The sequence below is a fragment of the Drepanopeziza brunnea genome, assembly GCF_022702325.1.
Source record: "Drepanopeziza brunnea f. sp. 'multigermtubi' strain 214-2 chromosome Unknown ctg1, whole genome shotgun sequence".
NCBI classification, from domain to species: domain Eukaryota; kingdom Fungi; phylum Ascomycota; class Leotiomycetes; order Helotiales; family Drepanopezizaceae; genus Drepanopeziza; species Drepanopeziza brunnea.
In genome coordinates, this window is record NW_027094064.1 from 2,196,440 (window position 1) to 2,209,180 (window position 12,741).

The 12,741-nt window shown below is 52.2% G+C and overlaps 3 protein-coding genes across 3 annotated transcripts; 2 read left to right on the forward strand and 1 right to left on the reverse strand.

Annotated features, from left to right (window-relative positions):
- Positions 1 to 1,376: 1,376 nt before the first annotated feature.
- On the reverse strand, positions 1,377 to 4,636 carry L3040_000395 (uncharacterized protein; the record flags this gene model as incomplete). Its single annotated transcript, XM_066155137.1, has 3 exons — positions 1,377 to 4,219; positions 4,277 to 4,420; positions 4,579 to 4,636. 3 exons carry the CDS (start codon positions 4,634 to 4,636, stop codon positions 1,377 to 1,379), a joined length of 3,045 nt encoding a protein of 1,014 aa, XP_066013188.1.
- A 1,574-nt stretch (positions 4,637 to 6,210) lies between these two features.
- On the forward strand, positions 6,211 to 10,067 carry L3040_000396 (uncharacterized protein; the record flags this gene model as incomplete). The annotated part of the gene is made up of 2 exons (XM_066155138.1): positions 6,211 to 6,413; positions 6,473 to 10,067. 2 exons carry the CDS (start codon positions 6,211 to 6,213, stop codon positions 10,065 to 10,067), a joined length of 3,798 nt encoding a protein of 1,265 aa, XP_066013189.1.
- An 845-nt stretch (positions 10,068 to 10,912) lies between these two features.
- On the forward strand, positions 10,913 to 12,590 carry L3040_000397 (uncharacterized protein; the record flags this gene model as incomplete). Its single annotated transcript, XM_007292479.2, has 3 exons — positions 10,913 to 11,404; positions 11,618 to 11,756; positions 11,833 to 12,590. The coding sequence occupies 3 exons, from the start codon at positions 10,913 to 10,915 to the stop codon at positions 12,588 to 12,590; spliced, it is 1,389 nt and encodes a 462-aa protein (XP_007292541.2).
- Positions 12,591 to 12,741: the final 151 nt, after the last annotated feature.

The window sequence follows — 12,741 nt, forward strand, 5'->3', positions numbered from 1 at the left end:
TTGAATTTGCCTCGGAGAGTCCATTCGAGTTCCTCGAAGCTACCTGCTGGAGGTCGAACGGATTTCTCTGAGAGGGGGAGAGGGGGGGGGTCTTCGAATTCGTGAGGGAGGGGATTTCTGTTTCTGTCATCCGCTATATTAGCGGTGGTGGTTGCGTGATGGACGCTACAACTGGTGATAGTACTGCCAATTGTATTGGGTTTCCGCTAGACTTGTTAAGAACTAACGGTTGCCTGTAGCGTAGTTAATACCTTTAGGGGGGCAAAAACTACCTCTTCTTTTCTGTACTTAGCTCATCTGTAGTTAAGTGTGAATTTAACCACTGATCAGTGTTAGTTACACAATAAGGTGCACACGTGAGACTCGGTACGAATAGCAAGTGGTTGCATTCGTGGTGTTGTTAAGTCTCTGAGGGAGGAAGCTATTCTAGCTGCGAGGTGCAGTTACATGTAGTTGGGTGCATGGGTGCACGGGCCACCATGTGGTTGCTATGGCAAAGGTGCACGTGCCAAGCACGGGCCACCCTTATCCCCGATCGAGTCCTTAACTCCGATCCCCTTATTCCCACAGAAATCAATCAGAAAGCTGTTCCCCTCCTCCTTATGCAAAGAGAATCGAGGCCACCATGCAGATATCAGTAGGAATAAATGAGGTCGGCAGCCGACTTCAAGGCACCCCCTCCCCCCCCCCGGAGTCCGACCAGCCCCCTCCCACCCTTTCCCAACTGGTCTTCTTCTTGACCTAGTCTCGCTACTACCACGTCCCAGGCGTAAGTATTCCCCCTCGAGGGTAAGGTAGGGTAACCAGGGGGTTTAACGTGGAAACTAAACTTTTGAGGCGCCCTCGAGGGGTAATACTTATGCCTGTACCGTGGTACTTCGTAATACCCCGGCCGTCGTAAACATTTGGAAAGTGGGTATTTTCTGGATTCCATATATGCTACAAAGAAGTGACGCAACAAATTTGCTTGCTTGTGGTGTCCGGGAGAAAAGGTGCTGCTGCGCTGTGTGAAAGGTATGTGTCGCTGGAAAAAGGTCATCATTTATTTCTCCCTTTCATCACCATCATCTCATCTCGTCTCATCTCATCTCGTCTCGTCCATCAGAAAGTACCCCCCCTCGCTCTTCCGTATCATCTTCAATCAATCCTCATACTCCAGCTCCACCACATCTGCTTTGAAATCTCATGATCCCGCCAACCTATCAGCTTACCAGGATTTTTGTCGGCCCGTAAATCTTACCGCGGCCTTTGATTAATTGCTCGAAAAACATCAGAAGAAGGAAAAGGAAAATGTGCATGCTCGCGCGTTGGGTATTGTTAACAAGAGAGGAGAGTTGGCCAGCCTGATGGTCTCGTCTTTCGTTCGGCAATGCTTCTTATGCTGTTTGTGGCGCGCCGTCCACAGATTCTTCATCGCCATTCATGTCAAGGAACGTGCCTCGGATGTTAGTTGGCATGAGAGAGCCATTCTTTGATACTCCCGAGACCCCACTGTCACCTTCTTGAGGATCGCGATCAAAGACAATGCCCTGGATATGGAGACCATGCTTGTCGCTCGCAGGAGCCTTCACCGCCTCCGTATCAATGTGCTCCTCGAGGTTCATGAGAGCCGGTGGCCGATGTCGCATTGCTTGAGCCTTCTGCAGAGAGATGGTGGTCTGCTGGTAAGTGGTCTTGATAGGCTCGGAGTGGTCTCGGTCAATGGTCGCCTTCATGAGCGCTGCCATCCAAAGGCGTCCTTGCTTGACATTGGGCACAGCGAAATAGTGTGTTGTAGGTTTGGTGAACGTAACGGCCCTAGCAGCGCCAGCTCGAGGAGGGACCAGCTTGAAAATGAAGATGGAATCGCCACTACCCTTGCTCAACGTTGATTCAGGCTCAGCAGCTGCCGCAACCTCCGCCATGGTGACAGTCTGGGTTCCAGCAGGGCTGGTCGGACTCGTCGTGGCTCCCGTAATCGCCGCTGAGAATCCTGTCAGGCGGTCTCCGTCCGCGGGTAGAACACGATGGAAGGAAATATCGATCAGACCCTTCTCTTCTTGATCGTCCTCCGAATAATAGTAGGAGAGGCGACGGCCCTTCAAGACGAACAACCGCGGCTTCCACGAGGCCATGATATTGCTACCCCTCTTCCTCATCCATCCACTGTAATCGGCACCTATCATCTGCTCCGCCGGAGTCTTCTTTTCCAAGCCGCGAGTGTACGCACTGGTCTCTTTCTTTGACTTTTTCCTAGCGTTCTTAGGGTGTGCTAACAGGGCGTTTGTGCTCTTGGAATCAGTTGAGTCAAGGTCCAGGCTGAGGCCACCAGATGGCGTGCTGGAGCCCGTGCGTGAGGGAGACATAAGGGGTGACTCCTTGATCGGAGAGTTCATCGGTTCAGTGGGGGACCTAAGGCGAGACTTTTCGTGACCTGTGACAGCATCCGAGATAGCTCTGAGACCGAATGATTTTGAGCTAACAGGCTTGATGGGGAGAAGCCAATCTGAGCCTCTGCCTTGTCGAGCTTCGGGTGATTTTGGCGCCAGGGTGTTCTCGTAAGGGTTACCCTCTAGTTTGGTGACAGTAGGGGAGTGAATATCTTTCGGGGGTGGCACTGGTCGTAGGGGAAGGTTGATGGAGTTCTCGGAAGGTGGTCGACGCCGGTCATTGGCCGTTATTCCATAGTATTTCTGACCAGCTGATGGAGGTTTGGAATCTCGGATCGAGTCTACACTGCCGAATCTGGAGTGTCTGGAATTCAAGGTAGAACTGCGACGTCTTTGCTCATCCGTACAGCTCGATTTGCGAGAGTGCGTTGCGGTAGCCGTGCTGCCTCTCTTTCGCAAGACGTTTCTGTACCGGCCTTCAGCCTCACCACCAGAGAAGTATCCTCGATCTGGAGAGTCGAAAGTTGTTGCGGGAGTGAATGTCTGAGACAAATGGTCCATTAAACTTCCATCGATCCTGGCACCTGATGATGAAAGCGGACGAACTAGGGTCGAAGGTGCCGCGGATCCCATAGTCCAGTTTCTATCGAAAGATGGTTTTTTCTTATGGGAAGCGTCTTCAGCCTTGGGAGATAAAGCCCCGTCACCTCCAAGGGAATACATGAGTGAAGGGGTGATATATTCGTTGACGGAGCTTTGTCGGATATGGTGCATATCGCGGACGGATGCAGCAGATGGCTTCCTTCTGTCTCCAACGGGTCTGGAGCTAGCCATCGGTGAGACAGGAGATGCCTTCGGAGAGATCGATTGATTCGAATCGTTGCGTATAAAGCGTTGCGACAAGCGCGAGCTGTGACGTGGTTCAGATCTTTCATTCAGACTCGGTATCCTAGGAAGCATAGTTGATGGAGAAATACCGTTACCCCCATGCGTACAAGCGTCATCTGATCCAGCCTCACTGCCACGGTATGTGGTGCTATAGGTTGCGGTGTTTCGCCTCGTGGAGCCTTCACCTTTCACTTCTTCCTGGAGTAGCTTGATCTTCTGCCATGTTTTCAATCTACGTCCCACATTTCCCAGATCGAACTCCTTCAAGAAGACGGAAGTTTGATCCATGCCTAACAGCACGTCTCCAGTGATTTCCTGATCGCGGAAGACTTCACAATGCTTCGCTTCCACGCCCGAGGTGAACAGATATTCAGCAACCTGGTCAGGGGTCCATGCATCAACCTCTTGTCGCGTGTGGAGTTGATCTTCTTCTTCGTCTGTTTCTTCGCCGTTGATATATGACATGCGCTGTTCAATGTGACTGCTATACTCACTGCCAGAGTCATTTGTGCCTCTTCGATCTTGAGCTGCTGCGACGCTGTGGTGGGGTGAGTTCATGTCAATGATATGCTCATCGATAACGCTCAAGGTCTCGTTCATAACCGGGCTATCTTGTCCACCGTGTGATTGCACGACTGTCAGCAGAGTCTTTGAAGGGGCTGCTATTTTCGTGGAAATTGGTGGCGGCGTGGTCTTCACTTTCTCCGGCTGTGTGTTTTTTGTGTCGAGCACTTCGCCTAAGCTAGCATTACGGCCTGGAGATGAGATCTCTGCGCCGGCCGTAGGCAAAGCCATCACAGGTTGCGCCGCTGTCGGTGATGTAGCTTCGGATATGGAAGGTACTGGCGGTGGAATGGTGTCTTGTTTCGGCGTTTCGAGTGACATCGCATGCGATCGAGGTGTTGCGCTGGTGGATGTCGGCGGGTATGAGGGAGGTCCTCGAGGAGCAATTCTGGTGTAGACTTGCGGGAGTCAGTCCAGGCCACAGGAAGAGGGCAGCAGTATTTATCCCCACCCACCTTCAGGAAACAATCCACTATTCCCATTTATGAGGTGCCGACCCAGGTACCAGCCATCGCCGAAGTCGTCGTCGCGCTCGATCAGCTCAACACGGTCGCCTTTCGATAGGCTCAACTCATCTGAGCTCCGGGCAGTGAAGTCGTCTGTAATTTCATTCACCGTCAGCTATGTCATGTCTTCGTTGTCTTGACCCCTTTCTTGCGGCGTTACATTGTTACATTGTATCGTTTTTCCACCCTTCATGGTCCTTGGGTCTCGAGCACTCAAACGCACCGCGATCCGGGTGTCACCATCCACTTACGAATCACAATAAGAATCTGGCCTGCATCTGGCCTGGCCTGGGGCTCTCGGGATGCCATCTTCCTCAACGCTACTACTTCCACCAGGAGGGGGGAGGGGGGCAGATTACGATAAAACCATCTGATGGAGCGAGGATTGAAACTTGAGGAGTCGAGGTCGAGGTACGGGGGTACGGGGTACGGGGTACTGCTGTTGTCTTTCTTTCTGTCTCTCGGTCTTTCCGTCTACGATTCAGGACTCAGGGCGAGTTCAGTCCAAGTCCCGTACGGTCCAGGTACGGGTACAGCTACTGGCGCTGGGTGTCTAGCTGGAAAGGCGAGAATGGGGCTCCGGAAAGGATGTTGAGAGTCGGAAGAAGAAATCAAGGTCGTTGCATGAAGCCAGCGGGTGGTTCTGCTGTCGCGAATCACACATGTATGGGGTCTCAACCACCACTCAGCCTGAGAGTATACAGCAGCAGGTATGGTAGGTATAGGGGAGTGGTGCTCCTGCTCCTGCTCCTGCTACTGCTGCTGCTACTGCTACTGCTGGTGATGCGCTGACGCTGATAAGGTGGGAAGGGTTTCGCAGGCCGTAACCAGCGGAGGGGAATATAAGACGGTGTCCGGGCGCAACGGAGGTTGGTGATGATGGGGGCGGGAGACAAACGGGATCGTTGAGAAACCTTGGAACTTGCTGGGTTGCTGGTTGTCTTGCTGGCTGTCTTGCTGGGCGGCTGGGCTGGACTGGGGTTGGCTTAAGCATGGGTTCAGTGGTGGTCGTGGTGGAGTGGTTGGCTCTTCGTCTTCGTCTTCGTCTTCGTCTGCGTCTGCGTCTTGTTCTTTGCTTATCTCGATCTCGATATATACGGATATACAAAGTATAAACTTCGGCTGTATATACACGCCTATATATATACACATATATAGGTAAGGGTACCTACCTTAATTACGTACCCGCTGCTAGATCTTAGAAGAGCGAGAATAAGCATCCAACATCCAAGATCCATGCCCGAGCCCAAGCCCAAGCCCCACACCAGACCAGACAAGACTCCCGGGCTGCAAACATCGACGTCAAATTCAGAGCCAATATCAACTCCTCACCTCTGCTGCTGCTTCTGCTGTTGATTCTGCTGCTGGCCGCTTACCTACTTCCTACTTCTCCGTGATCAGAAGTATGGAATCTACGCTCCCCGTCGAGACGTGTTGATCCGATTCTCCTACCTACTACCTACTTACTATCCGGATCCTCAACCCTCCCCTTATAATACCTTTTTGCGCCTGGTACATTCCTCCCCCTTCGTCCTCTTACCATCTCCTCCCCCGTACCGTAACAAATCCATCATCCGGTCCACGCAAATTCCAATCCTCGAAAGGCCCTTTCTTATCACCCTCAGGAACCATTGATCGACGAGCAAAGGAGCAAACGAGCAAACGAACGAGCCATCGAACCATCGAACAAACGAACATATCTTCTCTTCACACGCCGCCCGCCTTGTCTCACACCTCTCTCACCAGACAGCGATTCATTGTTGCGGTCCTGCCTCTGCCTCTGCCTCTGCCTCTACCCAAGTACATGCCCTCACTCCATTTTCATGAACTCAGCAGTCAATGTCCATCCCGGATCCCCTGGTCTCTATCCATCTGCATGATCAATGCGCCGACCGCCAGAGAAAGACGCGGAGGCAGCCTTGTCGGAGAGGGACGTGATCTCCTCGAATGCCACCCTCCATACTCTCTTTGGAAGGGCCAGGCAAAAGTCGTGGATGACGGGACCTGGAGCAGCGCTAGTCCGACCAACCCCTCGTACCAGCAGTCTCTCAAAGGCTCCAGAACTTCCAGCGACACTGGCACAGAAGTGAGCTCATGCGATACTGGAAAAGTTGACAAAAACATACAAGCTAACATTGCGCATAGGGGGTTATCGACCATCCTACCTTCGCCTGCTCCGAGTGGTGAGCCGAGCCCAGTCCTTTCGAGCAGCCCCATCAACGGTTTGCGAAACGAATCTCGAATCGATGTACGGAATGAATCTGACAGGCGTATCTCTACCACTACAATCAACGAGCCGACGAGCCGACGAGTCTCGGTAATGGAGGCTAATCGTGACGCTGAACCTCCCCAAGGGCCTCGAGTGAGTACGGCTATTTCCCGTCCGTCCTCACCTTCGAACGAGTCAGTGAATCCATCACCAGCGCAATCACGCAGACAGTCGGTGAACCCTACACAAACTGCCGAGATATCTACAATGGAGATCCCTCCCTTGCCGTCTCCGTTTTTCCTCCCATCAGAGACAGAAGGCCAAATGCATGAAGAAATGCTCTCCCCGCTCCCCGAGGCTTCATCACTTGCGCCGACTCCAGAGAACCACTCACTCCTCTTTCCGCAGACATCCTCACTTTCAGATCTTGGTTCAACATCTCGCCCAGCAATCACCCACCAGCAGGAAGTGGGAGCACCGAACAGTCATCAGATCTCCAGAGACACCAGAGAACTGTCACCCAGTCGAATGAATACGGCCTCTGCCTCGAGGACAAATGATTCCCAGCCACCAACTGCGCATTCCTATCCTAGCCCAAATATGCCACTAGCCCCGAACCCTAACAAGCGCCAAAGAACTCAAGCACCTGTCATGCCGTCTCTCAAGGGTAGGGTCATCTTGATTGAAAAATATATTGAGTCATGCGGCGGCTGGATGAAGTTGAACAGCGACCTGGAGCTTCTACGTTTTCAATTTTTGAAAGATGCCTGCGACAAAGAGGATCCATTCTACGTGGCATTGCACCAGATTTACTGCGCTTGGGATACTAACCGCGTAGAGGTTGCGAACATTCAAGGGTTTCCGCATCTTAACACATTGACCTTAGCCTTCCACACACTTGGACAATTGATTCGCGGTAACGAGCAATTAGCGGCTAGCCAAAGAATCTGGTTTTCCAAGTTCCCCAGTCCGTTAAGGGATCTTCTAAGAAGCTCAGAGCCGTACCGCAACCAGGTGGCAGATGTTGGGGTCTTCTTAGGGCGTCTGGCTAATCAGTGGGGTCCTTTGTCCGTGGAGTGCATGAGACGAAGATATCCTCCACTGGCCGATGAGTTGGTAGAAAGATTGGGTTTACTCTCCCCAATTTTACAATCGATTGCGTTCACCGCCAGTCGCCGCAACCTAGGTATCAGGGATGAAGAAGCAGGCACCACAATGGAGGACCTCTTCAGACGGGATCAGCGGGAACACCAAGCACTGGCGGCTCGTTACAACACAGCTCGACCGCCAACAGCTAGAGAGGTACAACAGCGGAACGCTACCCTCGCCAAGGAATACTTGACACTGTACAATCAATTACTGCAACAACGCTCTTCGGCTGCCATGGCTGGAACCCATGTTATGAGAAATCCATCTCCTGTAATTGCTAGTAACACACTGGCTGGAAATGGCACCCAGCACCATCACCTTATGTCTAGAGCCCAGCCTGTCGAAAACTCAGCTGCGTGGCACCAAAACGTACCCAGCCCGGATCCCAACGCAAATTGGCAATCCGCCAATCATAATCAGCAAGTACCAACTCGTGTATCAGACAGCTCTCCAAATCCATTCGTAATGGCAAGTCATTCCCATAGCGTGGGAGGCTACCGGGTCTATCCAAACGCCCCAAGCCCACCACTCCTCCAAGGCCTTTCAATGCAGTCTCCGTCTCAGCAAGGGCTTCAATCTGTGCCCTTGGCAAGTAATCATTTACAGACGCAGCAGAGTATGCAGCCGGCGTATCCTATGGCCCCTGCTGCAAGACGCTTTCAGCAGCCGACGGATATACAGCAATATGCCCAATATGTCCAAACTGCATACCAACAGCAGCAGATTACCCAGCACCTCACATTTCAACAACAGCAGCAGCAGCAGCAGCAGCAGCAGCAGCAACAACGACAGCATCAACAAAACATAGTGCCCCGACAGCAGTCGCAACAAATTATAAACTTCCTTGCCAATCAGCACGGAGCTGCTCCTCAAACTTCTTGGCCTCCAAGCCAGCCCTCGTTACCCCAAAATGTTCAGTTGGTGCGTCAACAGCCGAATCAAGTTGGACAACAAATGCCTGACCCGAGTCATCATGATCAGATGAGACATGGCAGCAACGGAACCCTCGATGCCCTGCGGCCTCACGTCAGAACTAGCGGTACCGGCAGCAACGGGCCACAGACTCCATCAGTAAACCTTCCTGCCAGGCCTCCAACCAGGATACCTGCACCACATGCCCTGCCTCTTGGTAGGACCATGCCGGACCCTATTACGACATACAGCCAGAAACCTCGAATGGCGCGAGGGCTTATCCCTCCTCTGCATTATTTGCATCCACCGCAGCCTATTGTTCCTGATACGATAGCCTTACATCAGGCCCATCTTCGCAGTCCGCGTCTAGTTGCTGCTGATGTGCCTTCTTCCGGTGTCGCGTCAGACAGTCCAAGTCTCCGCTTTTACCAAGCCATCAGAGAATTTGCTCTCCCACCAACGCGGATACCTATGAACACTCCTCTCTCGAAGCTTGAATTTAGGACTCCCAAGGATCAGCTTTCGCTAATTGCCCAAGACATTCGCCATAGTGATGGCCAAGTGCCAACTCGTAACTACAAGCGCGGTACGCTTCAATATCGCTTGCGCTGTGTGAAAACTCAGAGAACCGATTTGAAGTGCTCGATTGCAGATTGGGTCCTGTTAGACACGGTCTGGCCCGAAAGTGCATCCTTGTCCATCAATCAGAATCGGCTCGAATTGAGGCGCAAGAGCCACCATGGAAAAGATCAACCCGTTGATGTTACAGCCTGCGTGCGTGACTCTGGTCCTGATGGCATCAGTCAAGTTTCACTATCGATCATCAGAGGCCGCTCAAAGTGGAAGGAATTCGGCTATTTCATAGCTGTAGAGCTGATCGAAATTCTGCAGCATGACCAGATTGTCGAGATGATCGGCAGCAACCGAATCGCTGCAAACGTCACTTTGGAGAATATTAAGAGAAACCTAGCGGGGCCGGCGGACGACCATGACGACGATATTGCCATGGTTGTCAGTGATCTTTCAATCGACCTGGCAGATCCCTTCTCCGCTCGTATATTCGACACGCCGGTCCGTGGAAGCAGCTGCTTGCATCGAGAATGCTTCGACTTGAAGACCTTTCTCTTAACGCGAAACGGCAAACCAAAACGCCAAGGACAGCCATGCATGATTGATGTCTGGAAGTGTCCACTGTGTGGCAAAGATGCTCGCCCTTACAGTCTTGTCATCGATGACTTCCTCGTCTCGGTACGACAGTCGTTGGAAGCTCAAGGAAACCTCGATGTGAAGGCTATCTGGGTTGGAGCGGACGGTAAATGGCGACCTAAAACTGAAAAGCGGAAATCCATGCGTGATCCGAACGATAGCGACTTCAGTGACGATGAGGGTGACGAAAAACAAGGTGATGCCCCGAGAAATCCAAACCCGCCATCAGCGAGTCGGGTGGTGATAGAACTCGACGACTCCTGATTTGTTTCATGTGATTCCTCTTTTTTTTAACTCTCTTGATTGATTACTAGCGGGAGTTGCAGTCTAGCTTGAGCGTTTGATTTTTTCCGCCTCAGTATGGTTGGATGGTTGCTGTTTGCAACATACATTGTGGTCGGCATACACGGTAGGATCCGCTTTGCAAGGGAAGGGAGATTCAAAGGGGAGTTTGGGCTTGGGCCTGGAGTTCAACGGTGCACTGTCTTGGCTTAGCAGGCAGCATCTGGAGTTTTTCTCGCTTAGTCTGTTTACTTCGGGAATCTAAGGATAGGACTAGATCAGGGCTTGCGACGGCGGTTAGGCTACCGCATACCTCCAAAGACATTTGGTAGACACGCCTCATGTATATCTAATTTTCTAATAAATTAGTGTAATTTGTCTGAGTAGCTTAAGATAGATGCCGTTCCTCAACGAATCGAGGGCGTGCTTCTTGATTTTTCGGCTCTTTATTGCAACAGCCTTGGCGGAAGAATGAGAGGGGAAATACATGATGGATAAATCGTAACGTACGATAGAGAAACACTATCTATCCATGCTTCCCTTGCCTCTCTCTCCTACGAGCTTTGGCATATGGCCTCGAGAAAAGGTAACCAAGAAAATTACCTTTCTTACATGCGTCTCAAATGACATGCACGGATGACATCATCGATATCAAACATTGTAATTATCAAAGCCGCACGTGATCACGCGCCGCTCCCTTTCCCTTCCCTTCCTTTTCTGGGGGGGTTCACGATATCTAGAAGCGAAAGTTGGGATTAATTGCCTCCAGATACTCAACACACAGACAAGACACACACACACGCGCCCACAGCCAACGCTTCACGAACATGTGCGGACGATACGCCCTTGCTCTACGGCCGCAGCAGGTCCGCGCGTATCTTGAAGAAGGGGGCGGCGGATATATGCCTGTTGATGAGGCGCCTGGAGATGAAGGGGACGGAGACGGGGATGGGGATGGTGCGTCGCGACAAAGCTATAACTTCGCGCCGGGCTATTACGGGCTGGTGTACCGCGCTGACGTGCCTGATTGCGGTGCTGGGGGACGAGAGGGGGGAGAAGAAGACGCGGATGCTGCACCGGCACCGGCACCGGCACCGGCACCGGCCGCCGGGCAACAGGGGGAGAAGAAGAGAGGAGTGGACGTGGACGTGGACGAGCGAACGGGTGGCGAGGTGAGGTATCGACTGCAGTCGATGAGGTGGGGGCTTGTGCCTTTCTGGACGAAGCGAGATCCTGGGTATGGGGGCACGATGAAGACGATCAATTGTCGGGATGACTCGTTGGTGGAGAATAGGGGCATGTGGACTACTATGAAGCAGGTGGGTTGAGTGGAGCCTGTTGTTGTTGCTGTTGCTATTGTTGTTGCTGCTGTTGTTGTTGGGTTTCTTCTTTCTCTGCGCTGAGGATGCGGATGCGGATTGGGCTGGCCTGGGATAGCTGACGACGTGTCTATGGTTTTTTTATTTTCTTTTCTTTCTCCTGTTTTCTTTCCTGGAGAGTCAACGGCTGACTTGACATCACGTCGCCTGTAGAAGAAGAGGTGCGTGGTTGTATTTCAGGGGTTCTATGAGTGGTTGAAGAAGGGGAAGGAGAAGGTGCCGCATTATGTCAAGCGCAAGGATGGGCAGCTGACGTGTGTCGCGGGCTTGTGGGATTGTGTTCAGTATGAAGGTTTGTTTCCCTGTGCTCTCGTTGATATCGGTGTGGTCATGTGTGTGTGTGTGATGTTGACCGAGTGTGTGAACAGGCTCGGCGCGTAAACATTACACTTACACGATCATCACCACTGATTCCAACCCGCAGCTCAAATTCCTGCACGATCGCATGCCTGTCATCCTGGATAACGGATCAGAGGATCTCCGCACCTGGCTGGATCCGAAGCGCCATACTTGGTCCAAGGAGCTGCAGGGCTTGCTGAAGCCGTACGAGGGGGAGCTGGAGGTGTATCCTGTAAGCAAGGAGGTGGGCAAGGTGGGGAACAACTCTCCGAATTTCATCGTCCCAGTGGCGAGCAGTGAGAACAAGTCGAACATTGCGAATTTCTTTGCCAAGGGGGCTGCGAAGAAGAAGGAAGCCTCGAAGCCTTCGACGGCTGAGTCTACAGAGGAGACGACCAAGCAGAAGGCAGCTGAGGAAGATTTCAAGGATGAAGAGGTCAAGGAGACCGATTCGTCAATGCACATCAAGCACGAAGAAGGCGAAGACCGCAAGACCATCGATCACGAAGGCTCGGAACACAACGCACCTCTTCCCGTCCCAGAAATCGAGTCCAAGAAGGGTATCAAGCGAGAATTAGACGACGTACCAGACGAGGAGCTGCCCAGGAAGATCCCAAAGACTTCGACTGCGAGTCCTGGCAAAGCAGCCAAGACAGGGAGGAGCAGGAGTTCCACGAGCAACAATACAGCGAGTCCGTCGAAACCGGGGAAGGGGGTGGGAGTCGAAAGATCACGAGTTTCTTTGGGAAGTGATGGTGGAAATGAAAGGGGCTTGGGAGGGGGATAAGGTATACCATACCAACGGATAGCGCTTGGCGTTGGGGTTTAGCGGCGCTTTGTTTTGATATTGGAGATTCGTCCTTGTGGTCTGAGGATTTCACAGATCGTATGCTGTAGATATGCTTCAAGACAGTGGATGTGTTACTTATGTGCATGAT